This window comes from Typopeltis vanoorti, chromosome 24, assembly GCF_054136105.1.
Source record: "Typopeltis vanoorti isolate ZY-2024b chromosome 24, IOZ_Tvanoo_1.0, whole genome shotgun sequence".
Lineage (NCBI taxonomy): Eukaryota > Metazoa > Arthropoda > Arachnida > Uropygi > Thelyphonidae > Typopeltis > Typopeltis vanoorti.
The window spans coordinates 82,076,252-82,101,406 of NC_143572.1; the positions used below are offsets into that span (position 1 = coordinate 82,076,252).

Below are 25,155 nucleotides of genomic sequence, written 5' to 3' on the forward strand. Positions count from 1 at the left end.
CTCGTTACAAAGGTGGAGCAAGCTACCAACAACTCCTGTCTCAGTATCTCCTATAATGCAAAACACATCTCCTTGCGGATATGTCTAATGTTATGCATTAAGGGAAGGGCCACTACCCAGACTAGTTTCAACCTTTATTGAGGTCTCTTCAGTGGGAGCCAGGCCCAAGATGAGATACCAGGCAGAAGCATTAGCAGGTCATCTCCACCTATAGGAATTCCCACATGGTGTGCCACCCTTTTTTAATAAATTACTCTGTATTTAGAGAAAGATGTTGAAATTTTATTTTTCACTTGGTTAGAGTATAATAAATTTAGTTTAATCCTTTATTCAAGTGTGAGCAAACAAAGTTTGCACCTGAAAGTATCTTCAGGACTGGGGTAAGGGGGTACAACACCAGGGCAACTCGTTGCAAAGGTGGAGCAAGCTACCAACAACTCCTGTCTCAGTATCTCCTATAATGCAAAACACATCTTCTCTAAATCCAGAGTAATTTATTAAAAAAGGGTGGCACACCATGTGGCAATTCCTATAGGTGGAGATGACCTGCTAATGCTTCTGCCTGGTATCTCAACTTGGGCCTGGCTCCCACTGAAGAGACCTCAATAAAGGTCGAAACTAGTCTGGGTAGTAAGCCCTTCCCTTAATGCATAACATTAGACATATCTGCAAGGAGATGTGTTTTGCATTATAGGAGATACTGAGTCAGGAGTTGTTGGTAGCTTGCTCCACCTTTGCAATGAGTTGCCCTGATGTTGTACCACCTTACCCCAGTCCTGAAGATACTTTCAGGCGCAAACTTTGTTTGCTCACACTTGGATAAAGGATTAAACTAAATTTATTATACTCTAACCAAGGGAAAAATAAAATTTCAACAGATTACAGTACAGGTTAACATATGTATATACATCAGGTTTAATGTTGAAATCTTACTATATCTACATATAGTAAGATTTCAACATACATTATTATACTAATACATAAAGAGTCAGTAAGGAATTATTATACAGCATATATGCATAAAATTTAAGTTTAACATTATGGTATTTATATATTAACAAAATTACAGCAGTGTGATACAAATATACAAGATGAAGGCCTGTGGTAATACATAATTGGTGAGATTTAGCCTAATGAAAAATATGTATGTATAAAACTTAAGTTAAGAAAAAAATATTTACATATAAACAAATTTATAGTCAAATGTGTTTGTACAAATTAATTCTTTCTAAAAAAATTATAAACATCATGCAATTTGCCTGAGTCTGCTAGCATTTTCCTAAGTGTATACGGCTCAGTTAGATAGGTGAAAATTTCATTCCTCTCTTGTGTAAATATTTGATAATCTACCAGAATATGATGAATAGTGAGATGTGTGTTGCATTTTTCACATATGGGAGGGTCATCAGCTCTCAGTAAATGAGAATGCGTAAGGTGACTTGTGACCTATGCGGAGCCTAGCAAGAACAACCTCCTCCCTTCTCTTTGTACGTTGACTAGAATACTAGTGTTTAATTTCAGGTTTAATGTTATATAATGTATTTAAATTAAGGGGATATTAAATCCCACATTGTTTCAAAAACGAATAAGAAACTCAAAGATCAGAATCAAAGAGTTTCATGCCGAATATAGTAACTATAAAAGTATCGGCGACTACTAGCGTTAGCTAAAGCATGTAGTCCAAGTACGTAGTACAAACTAGGGCAATTCGTAGCAAAGGTGGGGAAAGTTCTGATCGTTATTCTTAGTATTTTCCATAATGTAAAACCCATCTCCTAGGACCGTGGTGGCGAGCCTTTTTATGTCCGTGTGCCAAAAGTTTACAAATCGAGTTGCTGACGTACCAGGCACATCAGCAACTAATTAATTAACATTAATTAATACAAAATTAATTGCAGAATTTTATTGAGACAAGTTTAAAAATTAATATAGAATTTCATAATAATGAACACATAAGTTGACATACACGTTGTCGTATACAAATCAATATTAACCTTTTATTAATTTATCAATTTATTAATGAGATTTTTGCTGTTGTACATTAGATACCAAATGCTTTATATCAGGTTCATATTTTGTCACTTTTAGTAATACACACGCGGAACTAGATTCATCAGTCATTCTATTTCTTAAACTGTCTTTTATAAAATTAATTTAAAAAAATGACTCGCAAGCATATGTAGAGGAGAAAATTGATAATATAGCCATCGCTAGTTTTTTAAACAAGAAAAAGTTTCAGGAATGGCATTCCAAGTTCTCAATATTTCCTCTTCTGCATTCTTTTTAATTGCCCCCAATAATCGATCATTTTCCAATATTTCCAAGTCATTTCTCAAATCGACAAACTTTTGTTTCCATATAGAACTAGATTGAAAATTGATTAGTTGCATTTCTATATCTTCCAAATTCAGCCACTCAAAAATCTTCAAATTGAGTTTATCTGTTGATGTGTCCGGATGCAAAATAAATTTTGATGTCTCTGCAAATTGCCTGAACTGCATAAATCTTGAAGAAAATTCATTGATTATCGACTGAATAACTGTAGAAAACTCTTTTGTCAATTTAACTTGATCTGTTTTTTCATGGGATTCTAGATCTGCAAAGACTTTGTATTTGGAAAATATCGGAAGGTATTGGAAATGACGTCACGATTAAAAATTGGTAATTTAGCTTCAAATGCTTTGATTAAATCAAACATGACAATAATTGTCTTGTAACACCTTGCAGTTTAACTTTTAATTCATTTAAATGTAAACACAAATCAGTAAAAAACATTAATTTCGAAAGCCATTCGACGTTCATTAATTGATTGTATTTTTCAATAATTTTCTCATTATTTAAAAAAGTCTGACTTCATCTAAACACAACAAATTTTCGAAGAACTTTTTCACGACTTAACCATCAGACGTTGTTGTACATAAGTAAACCATTATACACCGAGTTTACCTCACTTAATAATTCTATAAATTTTCTTTTATTTAAAGCTCGTGCCCGATATAAAATTGACCAATTTTGTTACAATCTCATATCTTCCAGTGCGCATAAAACCTGCTGATGTATAATACAATAAAAACCCAGAACCGAATGTCCAATATATTTGGTAAATAAATTGACGAACCCATTTTCCTCTCCAGTCATACTGCGAGCACCATCAGTAGTCACTAATACAATTTTGGAGGGATCTATATCTCTTTCTGCAAGTGCATTTACAACTGCGTTGCAAATATCTATTCCTTTTGTTGTTGTTTAACATCATTGCTAATGATGTTAAACTTATCAATTCTTCTTTGATATTATTCCCAACATAGTAAACGAATAAAAATTGCTAAACGAGCTGATCCAGATATGTCAGTACTCTCATCAAGACAAAGAAAATTAAACCAGAAGATTTTATCTGTTTTTTGCTGATGAGTTATATTTTTAGCCATTTCTATGATTCTATCTTTCACTGTGTTTCTAGTCAAAGGCATATCTTTTATTCTTTGCATAATTTTTTCCTTGTTTTCAAAATCTTCAAAGAGAACTGGTGCGCATTTTAAACATGCTTCTTTTATATATTCTCCATCATTAAAAGGTTTCCCGTGTTTACCAATTACATCTGAGGCAAAAAAACTAGCAGCAGTTATTTCATTAGGGTTGTTGACTGGATATTCCTATTTTTAATTGCCCGAGCAATATATTCTTTCTGTTCGTCCTTGCTTTTCTCAAGGAGCAATTTATGGTTTGTCTCATAATGCCGTTTTACTGACGACGTTCTGCACACAACTGTCTTGGAACATAAAACGCATATTGCTTTATTAATCATGCCATACTCTTCAGCCCACCAGCTTTGGAACTCTGCTGCTTGACTGATAATTTTCGTTTTTTTATTTTCGCTAGCCATGTTCGGTAGAAATGTAACAAAATAATTCACAACTTAAATCAAATGCATTTTTATAGCTTCTAAAAAATCAACATTTTATTATATGCCTAAATTAAATTATCTTTTATAATTCCCATTTACAGTAGCAAAAACAAAACAGTGTGCATACGTAACAGTAATGCACTTTCTGCTTACTGGCGGATGCGCGGTGCGAAATGCATAATAAACGCACGTGCGATTAGAAAAGGGAAAAGTCAGCGAATCCTAAAGATCACTCGTTCTCAATTCGTTTTCTATAGACTGTATTTTTATTTATTCTTACTGTATTAGAGGACTCAGTCCCAACAAACTTACTCGTAAATACCGTTCCCATTTTTTTAAAGTTCGTACATTAAACTAACATAAGTATTAATATTATATAAATTAAGTGGATATTAAATCCAATATTATTTCAAAGCTGACTACAGTAACTATAGAATTTTCGTGGGAAATTTGGCGAATGTATTCCTGTAAGATCTCTGGTCAAATTTCGCAAGAAACTTCTGTAGTCTGTTTTGAAATAATGTTGGATTTAATATCCACTTAATTTATATAATTTTGTCTCGCCGATGTGAAGCCTTTTGGCTATTTATTTTAGTAAATAAGTATTAATAATTAATTATTTCATAATCATAAAAGGTACTAATACACTTAATGTATACGGTGTAGCATGTCGACAAATATAAAAGTACGCATTTAAATTAGTTATCAATCACAGAACTAATGCTACAATATTGTAGTTTCCTCAGGCCAACATCATTAAATTAACTTGTAAGTTTCATTGACATATCCCATTCTGATCACCAAAAATTTATATTATTCAGTATTGAAATTGATTATTGCATTATTAAATTGATTTTAATGATGTTGGTTTGGGAAAAAAAAAAAACGGTAGTGAGAAAAATATTTATGCATTGTAACACCATAGAAGTCATCGGGGCAGGAATCAGCAGAAGGATGTTGACTTGTCGGCGAACGCTTACCCCGTCGAATATAACTTGCCCTCGCTTATAACTGGCACCCCTGATTTCACTTTACGAAAAAAGACATTAAAAGGTTTTGCATATACATATATACCTCCCACACAAAAAACAACACGCCCTCCCCAACAGCCATTATATACTGTAGATGCAAGAAAAAGAATAGTTTTATTGTATCCCTGAATAAGGTGCAAAGGCTTTTGCAGTCTGTGTAATATATTTCTCAACAAATAGTGCAATTAGAGACAGCTGGAATAAAAACGGCGCCTAACTAATGAATCACATGTACCCCGCTCACAGAAACTACGCTGTATAGGCAAGCAAAACCATATGCTGCCCGGAAACGCAGTATCTATCTAAAACTATTGTCCAATTTTTCAATTACATGAAATAAGTGTTTGTTTGATTACATTTGAAATTCTCGATGTCATTATGACAGATCACAGAGGCTAACTTCAAATAAAATTCTACCACGAATTGAAACATGCCATATAATTCTTGTGTTAGTTCCCATTCCAGCTTAAATGCAAACAAGGCAATAAAAACCAATCATGGGTTGAAACTTTGTGTGAGTTGAGCCCGCCGGTAATGAGAAGTTCTGTCGGAACGATAAACGACACCCCGTCGTAAATGTCTTTAAAACTAAGAAATATATAGTGAATGTTGTTATGATAGTTGCAGATGTTATAGAATTCAGTTGAAGAGAATTAGCATTTCAACTCAAAAATTGTCGGTTCCATTTGTCTTTGGGTCGCGTGATCTTTTGTTAATACCGCACCAATCAAATCCATGTCTTCATAGTTGGTCTCTCCTGTAAAGCAAAATTTAACTTCTACATGTTGTAACAATTAAAAAAAAAATGGCTGAATAATTTATAAGCGTATAAAAGGACATCACATGTAAATCGTTGACGTGCCAGCAAAATTTTCGGGTGTGCCATAGGTTCGCCACCACTGTCCTAGGAGATGTATGATGTTATACATTATGGTGGGAGGTCACTACCCAGACCGGTTTCGATCTTTGTAAAAGTGAAACGGGCTCTAAAAATAAGACGATCCCGAAAGATCGCCCAACTCAGCGTTGTTCCACTCAATGACAGGCTCACCATGCCACCGAGAAGAACTTATCAGCATTGGCTCTACCCAGTGGCACAGTGGCAGGCGCACACCACCACCAAGCAGAGCCATAATCTCAGTGGTGCCTCCACTCAGAGACAGGCAAAAACCTATCCCCAAGCAGAGCCTCTCAGAGCCCAGCGGTTTCAACCCTCATTGGGGTCTCATGAGTGAGTAGCTAGACCAAAATAATACTAAGGGTATAGTGAAAAGAACTTATATACTCTGCTATACAAGTTGTCAAAAAGGTGCACCCATAAATTATTTTATGGGTGCACCTTTCTGACAAAAAGCCAATTTACCTTTTTGATAAAGAGCCAATAGGCTTCATTTTGGCGATGTAAACATCGCCGAAATGAATAGCGATCAGAACTTTCTTCACCTTTGCTACGAGTTGCTCTAGTTTGTACTACGTACTTGGACTACGTGCTTTAGCTAACGCTAGTAGTCGTTAGCTAAAGCACTTATAGTTACTATATTCGGCATAAAAATTTGATTCCGATCTTTGAGTTTCTTATTCAGTTTTGAAACAAGGTGGGATTTAATATCCCCTTAATTTAAATAGTGTTTACATCGCCGAAATGAAGCCTATTGGCTCTTTATTTTAAAATAATTTATGGGTGCACCTTTTTGACAACTCGTATAGCAGAGTATATAAGTTCTTTTCGAATTATGTTGTATTATTTTGGTCTAGCTACTCACTGATGGGATCTCAATAAAGATCGAAACCGGTGTGTGGAGGAGGCTAGCTCTGCTTGGGAATAGGTTTTTGCCTGTCTCTGAGTGGGGCCACCGCTGAGATTATGGCTCTGCTTGGTAGTGGGGTGAGCCTGTCATTGAGTGGAACAATGCGGAGTTGGGCGTGTTATATATTTAATTTATACTTATTTTTATACTTAATTATTTGTTTACTTGTTTAAATCGTATCTTATTTAAAAACCCTATACAGTCAAAATCCTACCAGCTGCTCTATTGTTATATCGTAGCTTTCTATATATATATATACAGCCTGTTCGGGATTAATTTGACATATTTATAATTAATTATATTTTTCCGTAAGTTACATGTATTAACACACACTTCTCTTCATTTAAAAGGTTGGACCCTTCTTCATTCATATACAAGATGTCAGAAAGGATGGATAGCTGGAACCCACTTGTATCATGATGATTCGTGCCGGCCATCAAAATAAGGATATTTCGACTGCTGCCCAATGCTCCCTGAATACAGTAAAAACAATCAGGCATGAACTAGAGACTTGCAATGGTGACTACGAGGATGTAGCAAGAAGAAAGATCCCTAGCAGACGATCTGATTGCGTTCGTACAGCAGAATTCCTCGCAAATCTGCAGGAACAGGTGTTGAAGAACCCTGGCATTGGAATTCGGGCTTTGTCACGTGAAATGAATGTTGCAGCCTCTACTATGAAGCTTGCACTCAATGAAGACCTCCGCTACTACTCATACAAGCGCCGCAAAGGTCAGCTGCTTACAGAAAAGGCCCGTGAAAAACGTTTGATAAACGCGAAGAAACTTCTAAGCAAAGTGAAACATCCTGCGGAACCACAAACAATCTGGTTCTTTTCCGATGAGAAAAACTTTTGCCAGGATCAAAAACACAACACACAGAATAACAGATGGCTTGCATACAGTACAAAGGACATTCCTCGTGTAATGCAGACTAAATTTCCCCAAACTGTGATGGTTTTCGGATGTGTATCCTCTGAAGGCAATGTGATGCCTCCGCATTTTTTCCAAGAGGGCCTCAGGTTGACTTCAGATGGCTACGTGGAGTTGCTAAACACTGTAGTCAAGCCCTGGATAACAAGGGTAGCCAATGGTAGGCCGTATGTATGGTAGCAGGATTCGGCCCCTTGCAACACCTCTGGGAAAAGTCAAAAATGGTTGTCTGAAAATTTCTACGACTTCACCAGTCCAAATGTTTGGCCTCCAAACTCCCCAGACCTTAACCCCATGGATTATTTTGTATGGGGCGCAGTTGAAAAAGACACCAATCGCACTTCCAGTAATACAAAAGCCCAGTTAATGGATAAAATTAAAACAGTTTTTGCGGCCCTTCCCAGGGAGACTGTAGCATCAGCTTGTTCGAGGTTCCGAAGCAGGATTGAAGCTGTGATCGATGCTAATGGTGGTTATTTTGAGTAAATCTTGTTGATAGTATTGTAATTAACTCTGCCTGTAATGTTTTTTGTCAATTCATTAAATTTAATAGATACAAAGAAGATTTTCTTTTTCCTTACGAAACTGTCAAATTTATCCCGAACACCCTGTATATTCTAGCTTTCTATTTTACTTCAGATATCGGGCCTAATATGCTTACATCTAGGATTGTTTCCTCTTCGGATACTAGCAAATTTATATTTTGCTGCATCAGCCAGGATCCTTTTCTGCTATAGGATATAGCAGAAAAGGATCCTTAATCAGGGAGACAATACTTGATTCTGAGGCTTTCTTACACAATATCTTACTTTAACACTGCCTCATAGATTCGGATTATTGCAGTCGTGACCTAAATCTATAATTATGTACACTATTTAATTCCTTCCCACCAAAATAGGTTCTGTTTTTATAAATGGTAGTTTGGAATCTTAATCAGGCATGACTCAGGTTCAGGTAAATTCAGAATATATGACATGTTTATTGGAATATCTAAGCAGAATACACAAAAATTCATACACTCAATTTGACTCAATACGAATAAAAAAAAAGCTCGAGTTAAGAAATTAACATGCTCTAAATTAAATTAAAGATTAACTTCCTTTGAGAGTAAGAAGAATTGTTTGGAAGAGATCTTTTGTGTTGTTTGTGATAGAATTAACTTAACAAGATTAGAATAGTAGATTTTTAATAACTGAGTAACATAAGAATGTTTGTTTATATTATCTTATGAATAGCATTGCAGAAAGGACATTTAACTTAATATAATATGCAATCTATCCCAATTTTCAATTACTGTGTTTTACGATGTTCCTTAACTCTCTAATTAGAGACTGTCCACAAAGTTCTTTAGAAGATGTTCTTAATTTACATACACATATAATCTTCTCTCTTCTAGGGACTATTATACACAAAATAGAGTAATTTTACTTTACCGAACTTTTTCCCGCGTCTTTCAGTATCACGTGTACTTCTGGTTACTTCTTGTCTATTGGCTGTCCTTACGCCAACGTAAGGGTTACGATATCTTCATGATTTCTGCCGAAACCGGACTCGAATCTCTGTTTCAGGATACATTTCGATGGGACTTTTCAGAGACTGCTTGACTCTGCTAGGACTGGAAATTTTACCTTCAGCTCTGCGTAGAATCCTACTCCATTCTCAAGAAAGCTCGCTGTCTGACATCTTAGCACAGACTTCTCCCCCCCCCCCCCCACGCGAACTACCTGCTAACTTCCGAACCACCAAACAGGAAAACGATACGACAAGAGAGACCTCCGATACGGCGCTCATCCCCTTATATTCTTCGTTAGAGCACCCCCCTTTTCAGAGTCCTTTTTGCACACGACCTATATCTTTTTACCCCTTGGGTTCACCCCTTGCTTTCCCGACGCTGTTATGCTCTTGTATTTACGGAATTCGCGTCGATATACGTTCCACGTAAGCTACTGCCGCCAGCGTTACGCTAGACACGTGTAGTAGTGTACATTCTAAGAATTATTATTTAATCTTTATCTGGTGACTCACAATCACGCTAATCAGCTAAAATTAACAAAATTCCTCCTTTAAAACATTCTCTAATTCGATCTTAGTATAATCACAACAGATTAAAATACATGGACCATAAGATAAAAATTGCAATTTTATACATAAAGTGAAAAAGTTTCACTTTTGATTTAAGCTGATGTGCAGGTATTTCTCTTTGTTAGTAAGTTTAGTATGTTAGATTCTGAATGAATGATTTCTTTGCAAGATTCCTTCTTTCAGGAACTAACAGGCGACCTTTCGGGATCATCTTATTTTTAGAGCTCGTTTCACTTATTCAAAGATCGAAACCGGTCTGGGTAGTGACTTCTCATCATAATGTATAACATCATACATCTCTTAGGAGATGGGTTTTACATTATGGTAAATACTAAGAATAGCGATCAGAACTTTCCCCACCTTTGCTACGCGTTGCCCTAGTTTGTACTACGTGCTTCAGCTAGCGCTATTAGTCGCAGATACTTTTATAGTTACTATATTCGGCATGAAACTCTTTGATTCCTAACTTTAAGTTTCTTATTCGGTTTTGAAACAATTTGGGATTTAATATCCCCTTAATTTAAATAATGTTTACATCGCCGAAATGTGGCTCTTTATTTTAAAATAGTTAAATTTGTTTGTTAATGCTTCTTGCCATGTTGACTCCCACTAAGCAATTAGCTTTGATCTTATAAGCTGTCTGTAGTCTGTATATGGAACTGTCAAACAGTATGTGGAGAAGGTGTGAGCTGATTTAGCATATGCAGCCTCATTTCCTTTAATTCTGATGTGGCTGGGAATCCAGCAGAACTGAACATCAAAATTAAAGATTTTAATTTTTTGAAATAGGTGTAGTACCTCATAAAGTACTGGATGTGGATTATACGTAGCACAGGAGATAGCCTGTAAAGAGCTCAATGAATGTATAAATTATACACTTTTGCTAGCAGTTTTCTTTCTAAATACCAGAGAAATCTGGCATTAACCATTTTCTCTAGTATCTTACAAAGACAGCTGGTCAGAGCAATGGGTCAGTAATTATTTGCTTGTGTTGGATCTTTTCCTGGTTTTGGGATAGCAATGGCAATTGACATATTCTAAGAATTTGGAAACACTTCCTCTGCAAGTATTCAGTTGTATAATTCGATTGTATATAGTATTTTGGTTACCGAGAAGACGGAGTTGGAATCGAATACATAATGGTGGAAGACAAGGTGAAGCTAAGTTTTCATTATTTAATTTTATTTCTATATATCTAGTGTACTTAAGTGTTTTCTTTGTACTCTTTCTTGTATAGTTATACTTCCTAATACTTATTTAGCATTTATTTTTGACACTAATTAGCGACACTATTTTAAATAATGGTGGCAGCAGTAGTTAAAATAGCAAATGGCGTATCGCTAAGTCTCCCCCTCCCCCATTCAAGTACTCCATTTTGTGTGATATCACACAGGATTTTGTAGCATGTGGGACTTGCAGAATGTATCCTTCCTAGAAGTTGTATATGTGGCAGGAGAGAGAAGGGGGAATACGTATATGCGCAAAATACAGGCAATGGGAGGAACTTGGTGAGTTAGAGACGAACATAACTGACCTCGTTGAGTCAGATGGGAGATTCTCCATGTAGAGAGAGATGAGTGGTATGATAGAGGGTGAGAGAAATATGAATAAAATAATAAGAGAGGGAAATAATCTTAATCAATAGCTGAGTCCTACTGTGACCTTATTGCCAAAACAAGATGACACCTGATTGGCTCTGTAAACACTCATGCTCATTGGTTACATTTAAATAAAGGAAAGCTACTTCGTATCGACCTAAGCAAGTTGTGCTTCTTTTTTCTGGTTATTTGGCTATAACTTTTCATAGATACAGATAATTGAACAATCTTTGTTGCATTACATTCTTGATTAAATTACCTTTCCATTGATATATAATTTTATGGTACTATACCAAAAAAAAAAAAGTTATGAGCCATCAAACCTCAAAAATACACTTTTTCCAAAAGGTTTCCACAATTTTGGCCACTAGTGTAATGCTAAATGGACCATCTGCATGGTGTCCAGACTTCATGTCTCTGGATACCATGCATTAGAACACTTGTTATTCGTACACAAGCATTTATTTCTGTTCCACTTCAAATTGTTGTCTCTCCAGCTTTTTGTAGGTAGGAACAACATGAAAAACAGCACGCTGATAATGAACACAGATTGGCTTTAAAAGATAAAATTCTTTATAATATAAACGTTAATAACACTTATCAACAGGTATTCGAGACCCGCGTTAGTCTCGAAAATCTCCTTTGGAGTAAACATTCTATTTTATTTCAATAAACAAAAACTATGATTCGCTCAAAAGTTAAAAGCATTTTATCGTATTAGATCTTCGAATCTCAGAAAATACTTCATTTTAGGGATTGTAAGTGTTCCTCCCTACATGCTTATTTATATGTCAGTACAAAATAATTGTTGGTTGTAGTGGCTTTAATGCAGTGGTTGGAGAGGACACTGAATGTGAAATAAAAGGATTTGGAAGAATGCAAGAGGAGAACGACTTCTACATTTCTATAAATAATATGACCTTTTAGTTGACAATACGCTTTTTGAAATACCGAAACGAAGACGCTATACACGGAAATCGCCAAGAGATGTTCCACGAAAACAGATTAATTACATACTAGCCAAGAATTGGTACAAAAAGCAACTCAAATATCATACTATAGTCACCCAGGAGCTGAAATAGAGAGTGACTAAACATTCGTTATTTCGAAATATAAAGAAAATGAGAAAATACATTGAATAAGCAGAGAATAAAATTGAATATTGAAATAGTGCAAACCTCATAAAAAATGAATTTAAAACAGAGATTGCATGCATGCAAATAACAGTGGACAAGACTGGATGTCATCAAGGAAATAAATAAAATTAACTTACAAATTTTTTTAGTAGAGACATACATGTTAAATATTCTATATAATTTTTTTAAAAAAAAAAATACCGGCTTCTGACATAAGAGAAAACTAATTTTAATTTATTATTCCTATATATTCCTATAAATTCTGAGTACGAGTCATGCAGCATGAGTATAATATCGCGTGTCTATCCACTAGGAGGAAACACTATTATTTAATAGATACAGCGAGTCCTTGATAGAGAAATTATTTGATAATTATCATCTCCTTTCCAGATTACAATCTAATGTTAAAATGATCCTCATTTCCTTCCTTAAAGGAACATCTGAACCAATAGCAAGCAACTTTCATAGATATAATTTGTGGCGCACCATCAAACCAGTCAGCCACGAAGTAGTATTTTTTGTTCAACTTATCAAAGATATATCATCACCTTTATCCTTCCCTGGTGTTTATGAAACAACTTGTTCTTGTCATATTTGCTGCGATGGACAGATTAGCCGTTTTGATACTGTTAGTATCGAAGTACATCATGCTTATATAAGATGTTTGGATTTTGAAGGTTCAAGCCTTGCTTCTCTTGCAATCGACACTAGATACGGAGTTCACTGGAACCGTAAAATGATGCTACACTACAGTAGGTTCAAATGTGATTGTCTGTTTTTTTTAATCAAGTGAAGCTCTATGCCACCGTCCTATTCTTAATTGGAAAGACTGTATGCCTGTTTGTAAGTTGCAAGAATTTCTGTTAATTCTTTGTAATTTTTAATATTTTCTAATTATTTCTGAATGAGTTTATTAAATTTGTTTAGAAATAAATAATTATTTATTTCAAACTGAATTTATTAATATTTCTTAATTAATTATATATCTATTCCTACGCCTCTGAAATCTAATAGTGTTTCCTTCAACTTGATAGCTGCGATCCACACATGTGATACTATACGCATGCTGTATGACTCATTCGTGTATTGAGAATTTAAATGTTTTTACCAGTTTTTCTGTCTTCTCCCTGAACGAAGCTCATGATATATTGAGCGAAATATAAAGAAGTATAAATTATATATATCTTTTTCTCTTCCAGGTTATTCAAAACCTATAGAAATAATAAAAGATCAGCACACAAAATGTTAAGATTACAAAGTTACCACTGCGAATCCTTTCTATTACTAGAAAAAAGTTACTTCAGTTAACAGAACGAAAAAAGAGCAAGTAAAAGAAAATTGTGAAATGCAAGAAAAATTAAAGAAGGCTTCAAGAAAACAGCAAAGGAGAATTGGATAAAATTACATTACCTTGATGGACCTGTGTTTCATTCAGGATGTCTCCATGAGTGCACATCACAAAGATGCCTCCAACGATCTCGATCTTGAGCCTCTCTCTTCCATGTTATACCCATAGATTTCACTAGTGGATCTTCCCATTTAGTAGTGGTCCTCCTGCTTTTCTCTTTATTCTTGTTTGCCAGTTGAGTATTCTATATGTCCATCTGTTATCTCTGAGTCTGGCTATGTGACTTGCTTTCATATACTGCAATTACCACATCTTTTATGCCTGATCTCTTTCTTAATTCCGTGTTTCTAACACATTCCATTATACGCATGCTGTATGACTTATTCGTGTATTGAGAATTTAAATGTTTTTATCAGTTTTTCTCTCTTCTCCCTGAACTGAGCTCGTGATATATTGAACTTAGTTCAGTATTTGCTGATGTTACAAATCCTGCGTTCTATTGCACGCTGAGTTATTCCGAGAGTTTCTTCTTCTTTTCTTGTCGTGTGCCATGTTTCTGATCGATATGAGTGATGGAAGTATGTCACTATTAACTAGTTTTGACTTCGCAGAGATGTCAAGATTTGGATCAGTGTTTCGTTTAGTCTGTTGAATGATAGCCATATAGCTTTCTTTCTTTTTGCTAGTTCTTCAGATAAATAATATTCATTTTTGTTTGTCCTAAGTAATTGTAATAAATATAAATATAAACTTAAAATGTGAAATGCTGATAAAGAATATCGAATAATTGCTGCTCACACCTCCAGTCCGTCCCGAAACCAAAAAGTAAAGGACGAGATTAAAAAAAAAAAAAAAACTTACTGGTAACAGAGAGAGATATTAGAAAGAGAGAGAGAAGGAATATCTTGAAGACTTATATCGTGAATAAAACATGAATAATGAACTTACCAAACAAGAAAGGTTGGGCCAGAGAAACCGCATGAAGAAATTTAATGAGAGATCAATGTATTTCCTACCTGGAAAACCGATCTCCAACAGATAAAATACCTGCTGAAATTGTAAGAATTGTTAAGTAAAGTTGTAGGTGTATATTAGCTGAGAATCAACAGGATTTAAAACAGTCGTTAAATAGAATGAATGAGGTTTCATCTGATCATTGACTCTAAAAAATAATACAAAAACTAAAATAATGGTGACAGTGTCAAAAAATAAATAAAAAGGAATATAAAATTGTGAGTACAGGTAAAAATAATGACCAAGTAAAATCACTCGTATATCTTGGAGGAAATATGGAAGATATATGCTGAAAATACGAAAAAGAAAAATTACTATGGCAAAATAAGTATTAAATGAAAAAATAATCATTTAATACAAGCGAGATTAGTAAAGACATGGAGAAAAGAAAACTAACGAATAAATTTTTACAAGAAATAAGATTCGAGTATTGAAGACAAATAAATTCTGGCACACATGGGGAGACAATTAATGGGTTATAGACGTGTTGTTAGGGGAGAAACCAGAAAAAAAAAAGAAGAGGACAACGGGAATAAACCTTAGAGTAAGTGTTTACATTAATCGGAAGAGTTTATTAAGCTGTTAAAAAGGAAAGCCAGAAATAGGGTAATCTGGAGGAGGGAACTCTGAAATTCCACAGGGATTATCCCTTAGAATGATGGAGAGAAGGAAATCCAAAGAAATAAGAACAGAATAATATCAACCACAGAATGGCTGTTCATACTACCTACAGCTGTAAATCACAATTGCTCGTCTAGTAATAATTGACACACAACCAACTGAATAAAGCGGTATTTTTTATGAAATTCAATCCGGATTGAAAAGCCATTTTAAAACTTTGACCGTTATTTTACAGTTTCGATGTGTGCAAGGAATATGTTCATATCTAAATTCATCCTCAGAGTTCTTCCTGAGGACATATTCAACTTAAGAATATAATACAGCCCCATGGCCCTCTGCTTAGCTCATTATTTTGTCATGATGCGTTTGGCAAAATGAAATCAGGTTTGTTAACACAATCATCATTTTAAAGAACGATAATACTCTGCTATTTTCCATTGAAAGTTTTATTTTCATTACAAATATTAAATTTCTAGATTAAAATTCATACATTAATTGCTACTGAATATTAGTATGTTAAGAATATTTTTAATAAATAAAATTTTAATTTATCGTTAATTGCATCGTCTTTCTTTACAGATTGTGAATATTTTTACTGCCATGAGACATTTTGCCTACTAATGTTAAAACCAAGCTGATAAGCAACAATTTATGGAGAATCTGAAGTTGTGGGAAACATTTCATGCTGGATTTGCGAAATAAAAATCAAATAAAACTTCATTTTCCGAAGAGGTTGCAGTTCTAGTTGCGTAACGGAAAAGCATCAAAATGCGAATGGAATTGATGACCCAAATTAAAAAAAAAACAATGAATAATTCTACCCCTCTTAACTGAGATGAAAATAGGGAAAAGTATTTCGCTTTTGCGAAATACTTTTCAAGACGCAGTTTGTATATCAGAGTAGTATGAACCAACATCAGAATATGTGGAATGTATGCCACAAAATAAATGATCAGATCAACTTAAAACGCACGAGACAATTCATAGCAATCGAACAGTAACAGAGTCCAAAGTCATGCTAAAAAGGGGAAAACATTGATCACCGTAACATCCTAAAAAGCACCATAAAATGCACATGGAAGCAAGAAAAACATTCCTTCTGTGCGACATCAGAAGAATTTCTTTGATTCAGCAAATCTTCGAGAGCATCTGAAAACTCAATCGAGAAGCTATTTTCATGTGAAGACCTTTTACGCGTTTACACACGTGAAGTGGCACAAGCCTACAGTGAACTGCAATGAAAATATGTTGATATGAGAAATATGCTACAGGCGGTTTTGCAGATTATGTTATTTGAAGATGCACAAACTTTTCTTTCACGCATTGCAACACCGTTTCAAGTGCAAAAACTCCAAGAAAACATTTCCGAACGTAAATTTTTTTCTATTTTAGTTCTTTTGAGCTGCATTTAAGAAATTGTGAACACTACAAACATTTCACGATTAAATTACTAGGCACAGAGAACACAAATCAGTCTGCAATGTTCCTAGTAGAGAATGGCATGTTTCCTGTGAAGTGAGTGGCAAATCATTTTCCTGAATGACATTTCTTAAAACACATTCCCTTCACACGAATCACAGGGCTTTTCAATCCAAAATATTCCAGCAGACATTTGCTCTCTCTCCCAGAAACTAAAACCAAATATTTAGTGTTCACTTGCAAGAAAAATCTTTCATCTGTGAAATATGCAAAAGAGCATTTTATGATAAAGGAAAGCATTTGTTTCACATCAGAGTAGTTCACGAGAAAGAGAATCCATTTGAGCGTGAAATTTATAGGAAATCGTATGGCTATAAACAAAGCCTTAAAAAGCATCTCGGATCTCACCCTGAAATAAAACCTTTTAACTATTATTTTCAATTGTATGGTCCAAAATCATCTTCATGGCTCAGTGAAGACAAGTTTTTTCGTATAAAATACATGGCAAACAATATTTTCAATCATAAAAACCACATCAGAAGGCATACTAAAGATGGTCTTTGCATCCAAAATGTTACATGAAATTCTTCAACTCGTCTCACCTGAGAAGCCCAAAAAGTTCTCATCAGAGAGGAACCCTTTCCATATGAAATTTTCAACATGAGATTTTCAGAGTCGGAATCTGAAAAGTCATCTTTGAGTTCATACTGGTGAGAATACTTTCACTTGACAAGTGTGTAGCTCTACGTTTTCGGTTATACAGTCCGTTAAACAGCAACATCCAAACACTACCATCTGATTGACGAAAAGCATTTTACATGTAAAATATGTAGCAAACAATTTTCTGAATCAGGCTATCATAAAAAAACAGAAAAGGCACACCACAGATTGCTCCTTTGCAAGGAAATGGGTCACGAAAAATTCCTCGACTCGTTTAACCTGAAAAGACACGACAGACTTCACACCAGAGAGAAGCAGTTTCCATGCGATATTTGCAACAAGAAGTTTTCAAAGAGTTATGATCTCAAAAGACATCTAAGAGTTCATACTGGTGAGAAACCTTTTCAGTGCGAAATTTGCAACAACAAGTTTTCAGGCAGTTCGAGTCTGAAAAGTCATCTAAGAGTTCACAGTGGTGAGAAACCTTTTCTATGCGAAATTTGCAAGAAGTCGTTTTCAGCCAATTCGAGTCTGAAAAGTCATCTAAGAGTGCATACTGGTGAGAAACCGTTTCTGTGCCAAATTTGCAACAAGAAATTTTCACTCAGTTCGAGCTTGAAAAGTCATCTAAGAGTGCACACTGGTGAGAAACCTTTTCTATGCCAAATTTGCAACAAAAAGTTTACACAAAGTTCGAGACTAAAAACTCATTTAAGAATTCATACTGGTGAGAAACCTTTTCCATGCGAAATTTGCAACAAGAAATTTTCAGACAGTTCGGGCCTGAAAAGTCATCTAAGATTTCATACTGGTGAGAAAACTTTTCTATGCGAAATTTGCAACAATGCGTTTTCAGATGGTTCGAGCTTAAAAATTCATGTAAGAGTGCATACTGGTGAAAAACCTTTTCTATGCGAAATTTGCAATAAGAAGTTTTCAGAGAGTTCGAGCCTTAAAAGACATCTAAGAGTGCATATTGGTGAGAATCCTTTCACTTGTGCCGTGTGCGGCTCTAGATTTTCTGATATAGAGCTCTTTAAAAAACAACAAAAAAGCTACCAGCCGATTGATGAAAAGCTTTTTACATGTGGCAATCAATTTTCTGAATCAGGCCATCTTAAAAAAACTTCTGAAAAGCACACTTCAGATTGCTCATTTGCATGCGAAATCTGTCGCCAAAAATTCCTCGACACGTTTAACGTGAAAAGATACGAAAGACTTGAAACCAGAGAGAAATCGTTTCCATGCGAAATTTGCAGCAAGAAGTTTTCACACAGTTCTAGTCTTAAAAGTCATCTAAGAGTTCACTCTGGTGAGAAACCTTTTCTATGCGAAATCTGCAGCAAAAAGTTTTCTAACAGTTGGGATCTCAAAAGTCATCTAAGAGTACATACTGGCGAGAAACCTTTTCTATGCGAAATTTGCAACAAGAATTTTTCTGGTCGTACGGCTCTGAAAACTCATCTAAGACTGCATACTGGTGAGAAACCATTTCCATGCGAAATTTGCAACAAGAAATTTTCAGACAGTTCGTGTCTGAAAAGTCATTTAAGAGTTCATACTAGTGGGAATACTTTCACTTGACATGTGTAGCTCTACATTTTCGGCTATACAGTCCCTTAAAATGCACCAAAAACGCTACTATCCGATTGATGAAAAGCTTTATACGTGTAAAATATGTGGCACAATTTTTTGAATCAGGCTATCTTAAAAAACACACGAAAAGGCACACCACACATTCCTCCTTTGCTTGCGAATTCTGCCTCGAGAAATTCCTCGAATCGTTTAACTTGAAAAGACCGAAAGCGCTCAGAGCAGAGAGTAACGGTTTCTCAGAAACCGTTACTCTCTGGTATGAACAAAAGGTTTTCACAGTTCGAGTCTGGAAAGATATTCAACAGTTCATGCTGGTGAGAAATCTTTTCTATTTGAAATTTGCAACAATGAATTTTCAGTCAGTTGGTATCTGAAAACTCATCTAAGAGATCAGAAACCTTTTCTAAGTGAAATTTGCAGCAAGTTTTCAGAACAGTTAGAGCCTCAAAAGACTTACGATTGCATACTGATAAGTAACCTTTCATTTGAACAGTGTATAGCTCTAGGTTTTTGGCAGTGCAGTCCTTAAAAAGCAACAAAAACACTACCATCTGACAGAAGAAAAGCTTTTTTTTCGTGGAAAATATGTGGGAAACAATTTTCTGATTAAAGCTTTCTTAAAAATCACATGAAAAGGCATAGCACGGATTAATTATTTACATGCAAAATCTCACAAGAAAATTTTCGACTCGTCTCACCTGAAATGCCAGGAAAGTTTTCACACCAGAGAAACTTCTTCATGTGAAATTTACAAAAGGTTTTCTGAGTCTGAAGAGACATCTAAGAATACATACTGAGTAACTTTCACTTGTCCAACGTGCGGGAAAATATTCTCGCGAAACGAACATCTGGTGACCCACTGAAAAATTCAACACAGCTAATGAGTGGTGGGTAAACTGTGTCCTTGATATGTACAATTATAATATTGCATTCATCTAAGCCCTTTTAAGCACAACCTTAAAAGTATTCCTTGTCAATGGGTTCATTATTTTTTTCGCAAATAAATAATGCATTATTGAGTAGCAGTGATTTTCCAAGTGAAACTTCAGTTTTAAAAATATATTTTAGTGGACTGAAGGAAATGTCATCGAAAATTTATGAAACTGCAAACTGAATGGGTTTTAATATCACACAAAAATTGAACTCTTGTAGACATTGTTAATGCTATGCGTTGAAGAAAGATTCGGTATCGGGTACCTGCTGACACCAAGTATGTATTTTCCGAAGTCACTTCAAGGGTTCAATATATTTTTTTGCTTAATTTTTACTACTAATTTGAAAATGAAATCCTCTTGAAGGAACGATACCTCACTGACTGACTACGATTTTTTTTAATGGTATTCCATCAGTTTAAATTAAATCGATGACTTCGCACTTGGAGATGAAAAGAGAACAAAAAGCTGTTTCAAAGAAACGTTTGATTTTTCTCCTAATATGCACTAAGAAGACGAAAAATATTTCAGATATCTCTGATTTTTTTCTGTTTTTCTTGAGTACTTTTATACATGCTAATATCAGGTAACCATGACAATCTTCTGCCAAACATTTTTAATGTGTAGCCACACTACCCCTCATCCTTTGAAGTTCACATGTTTAAATACCGTCAGACTAGGTAAAAATACGAAAGTAAGTGGCGAAACAGCAGCAGCTAATATACGATAGTGCGCAACTTCAATGTATGCGTTTTTTTTTGTTTTTTTTTATCATAAATATCAAAGAGGAGTTTTTGGGTGACTTTTTGAATGAATAAAATTTTAGTTAATCAGTTTTATTATTGTCATTATTTGTTTTATTTTATTTTATTTTTATTTTCATTACCATTTAATGTTCCACGTTTTTTTTTTCTAACTTAGTGTGAAATGAGAATTGTATCCATCTGCATTACAGATAAACATTACCTTTTGAATTAATAAAATGCAGTTATTTTTGTACGGTTGTGGGAATATTTTAATAACATATTTTTTTCTAAGAAATACTCATTTTAATGTATCAGCTTTTTTAAAAATTATAATAAACAGGTTTCAGAGATGACAATGTCTCTGGGGATATAACTAAAATTCTATTCTAAAAAAGCAAATAAGATCAAGTAGTCATGCCCACAGTCTTTTTTCTACTTCAAAATAAGACTTGTACTTCTCAAATTTTTGTTCATAAAAATTTAATAGACCACTTCCTTGAGGAAACTTCACCTAAATGAACCGAGCAGGGTATTCTCTTATATTTATGACAGTGGTCTACCTAATTTCTAATCCCATTTATAATCACATTAAATTCAAGTTTTGTTTGTCATTCATTACTCTCATGATGATGCTCTTACGAGAAGTGTTGGCCATTATTATAACTTACATCGATAAAAGGTATCTGATGAGATTCAAGAGAACGTTGAAAAAGTTCATATTGTTTTCTTTTGGAAACATTTACAGTCGACTGTAGTTGCCAAGTGTTTTAGGGTTACTTATTAAAATTTCATGCATTATTTCATTTATTAACATATTACAATCACTGCATTATAAAATAAAACTAATGGAAACGAAATGAAAATGCTACTGTCAAAGGCCCTGGATGGGATGGGCAAAGCATGTTAGGAGTATTATTACTCCTAGTAGGGCTATCCAAGAGGAGATGGGTGCCATCTGCCTTAATTTACTGCCCATTAGACATTCATGGTGAAGAATTTAACACCGCATACTACGCTGGCTCGCCTGGTTTAACAAAGTCTGCATTGCTATTTGGTAGCAGCTCCACGGATGAAAATGAGAAGTTAGCAACTGGTACTACTATCACTGACAAAAAATAATGAAAAACTGGATCCAGATTCAGTCTCTACAACTATTTAATGACGAGAACCTGGAATATTAGGGCTCTGCTACAATCAGGTCAACTTAAACTATTACAGCACGAAATAAAAAAGGTATGAATGGACTGTTATGGGACTTTGTGAAATTCGATGACAAACGGGAAAGCTAACAACAGATGAAGGACATTTGCTTCTTTACTCTGGATATGATTGCAGCAGAAAACCAGGTGTTAGGTTTTTCATACACAACACATGAAATTCTCCCATGGAATTAATCCTATCAATAACAGAATTGCTTTAGTTCCTAAGAGGAAAACCACTCAATATCACCATCATACAAGTCTATGCCCCAACCAGAGGCCACGAGGATTCCGAAGTAGAGGAGTTTGGTCAATTTAATGCAACAATCACCAGAGCAAATAGAAGAGACCCTTTGATTGTACAGGGCAATTGGAATGCCAAAATTGGAACAGATTTTCAGTAACAGTTTTCTCCCATTTGTCGGACCGTATGACTATGGGAAGACAAACGAAAGAGGTTTTGAATTGATCAATTTTGCCTCACAAAGTGAACTCACCATTCCAACACTGTTTCCCCATAAACCTTCCAGAAGATGGACATGGACTTCCCCTGATGGTATAACACACAACCAAATCGACTTTATCCTTGTAAGCACAAAACTTAAAAACTGTAACCTCACAAGAACCAGATCATTTCCTGGTGCTGACATTGGCAAAGACCACAAAATTGTCATTACAAATATGAATAAGAAAATGAAGAAAATATTACCTACAAAGTGAACTTGTAAAAGATATAACATAAAAATTAAAAGATCCACAAATAAAAACATTATATAAATACAAATTTTTGACACAAGCCTAAAAAACCTAATCTAAAACCAAACACTTCTCACAAAAGATAACTGAAACATCTGAAGAAATTCTTGGATACAAAGGGAAATCCAATGAACCATGGATAACCGAAAATATTTTGGACCTATGTGACGAAAGAAGAAATTTGAAATCTCATAATAGTGGTGACAATAGACATAAAAACATTACCAAGATTATTAAAAAAGTAGTCAAGCATGCCAGAAGCCTATGGATACTAGATGAATGCAAAACATAGAAGAGGACATAAATAAAAATAATCCTAAAAGTGCTTTTCAAATTATGAATAAATTAATCAAACCTTTTACTGCAATTAATTGGAGTATAGAAGACTAAGATTTAACTCATCGCGGATAACCAGAAAATAGTTGAAAGATGGAAATGTTACACCACCAGGCTTTTTCGAAACGACCTCAAACAGACTGATATTTTGGACGGAATTTTGCCAGCAGGTTCAGAGGAAGGAGATTTCCCGATATTAAAATAAGTCATTGTAGCAGTTAGCTCCTCATAAACAGAAAAGTCACCGAGAATTGATGGTATTACAATGGAGCTGATACGCGAAGGAGGTGACATCATCATATACACACCTTGCTCAATTTGTTTCAGGAAGTATGGAACTATTACTAAAAAGGGAAACAGCAACAAATGTAGCAACTATAGAACAATAAGCCTGGTTAGCCATACAAGCAAAATCCTGTTAAAAATATTGTCAAGAATCGAAAAGGAAATAGAAAGCAGACTAGCAAATGAACAAGTAGGTTTCCAGAAGTAAAATCGACAATATTTTTACAATACACATAGTAGGTGAAAAATACATAGAACAACTTTTTTGACCTTCAGAAAGCTTTTGACTCAATATGGCACGAAGCATTATGAAAAATTTTAGAACCTGATGGTATAGACAATAAAATTAGGATTATTAAATCTCTTTATTCCTCACCTGATATGAGAATTGAAATTAAAAATTGCAGCAGTGAACCGTTCCAGGCAGAACGTGGGGAAAAGACGGATGCAACTTGTCCCCCTCTTCTTTTTAATTGCTTTCTGGAATATTCCATAGAAAGCTCTTAATGAAGATGACAATGGAATAGTAGTTGGCAGACTAAGAATAACAACTTACGTTTTGAAGACGATATTGATCTGGTAGAAAGTGAAGAAGAATTACAAGAGATAACCAGCCGGGTTTTCGGAACGTTAAAAAAATATGGATTATACATAAACCTGCAAAAAATCAAAAACAATGATAACCTCAAAATCAGACACTGAATCCTTAAAGATACTAATTTAAAGTAAACAAATTGAGAATGTAAACAAGTTCACTTATCTAAGGAGCATGAAGAGTCAAGATGGTCGCTCAGTTGCCTTGGCATTAAATACCGAATTGCAACTGTGGCCATACGGAAGTTAAAACCGTTTTTCAGATATAACAGAATAGCAATCACAACCACACTTAGACTATGGCACTTTCTTGAATTCTATCCTCTTGTATTGTTGAGAAGCCTGGACTTTATTGAGGGAAGATGAGAGGAGTCTCCTATACTGCTCACGAAACCAATGAAAACGTCCGAAAACTGATTGATTCAATAGATGGGAAAAAGGAGGAAATATATTCTGATGCTCATCTGAAGAAAACAGATGAAATGGTTTGGACATGTGGAGAGGGAAAATGGCATTCCAAAGCAAGCACTAGAGGCATCATTCCAGGATTAAGGGTTGTTTCTGACCTCGATTAAAATGGACTGATAACATCAAAAAATTAGCAAATTCCTCCCTTTCCCAATTGACATCAAGAACAAGAGACGGAGATGAATTGGAGGAGGCTAACAAAGAACATCATTACTAGCCACGAGTGACCTAAAGATCCATTCAGGACTAAGTGAGAGAAGAAGACTGTCCTACAGGCTTGCTTGAAATGTTTTCAAGCAAGCATGAGTACAGTATTAAGACATTATTCTAATAACCGGAGTTTTCAAAACTTTCGTTATTCTCTTTAGTATTAATAAAAGTAATAGCGAAATTTCCAATTTGGCAACGTTATTACCTGTCGACTGCTGTTGCAGCGATTGGAAAGTAATCACCACATCAAGAGATGAGAGGAGACTGAAGAATGTCGAAGGAAAACCGCTTCCGTTGCGTGATGTATTTTTGCAGCAGATGGAAAGAACTAGGTGCGAATGTTTCTAAATCTAAGATGTTGAGAGAACCTCATAAATTGGGTTTTCAATCACGTGTGCCTAAGAGAAAGCCGCTCATGACTTCCAAGGAAAAGGCGGCTAGAGTACGATGGTGTAAGCAAATACTGTTTGGGGGTTTTGG

At 35.0% G+C, this 25,155-nt stretch overlaps 1 protein-coding gene across 2 annotated transcripts in view; it reads left to right on the forward strand.

Moving 5' to 3' along the window:
- LOC150093472 (uncharacterized) overlaps positions 1 to 20,996 on the forward strand; it is a 33,329-nt gene extending 12,333 nt beyond the window's left edge. For both annotated transcript variants that reach the window (XM_090413563.1, XM_090413562.1), the window contains exon 2: positions 16,054 to 20,996. In XM_090413563.1, the coding sequence (XP_090269689.1) occupies positions 17,800 to 19,137 (1,338 nt within the window). In that variant the 5' untranslated portion in view covers positions 16,054 to 17,799 and the 3' untranslated portion in view covers positions 19,138 to 20,996. The remainder of the gene's footprint in view (positions 1 to 16,053) is intronic.
- Positions 20,997 to 25,155: the final 4,159 nt, after the last annotated feature.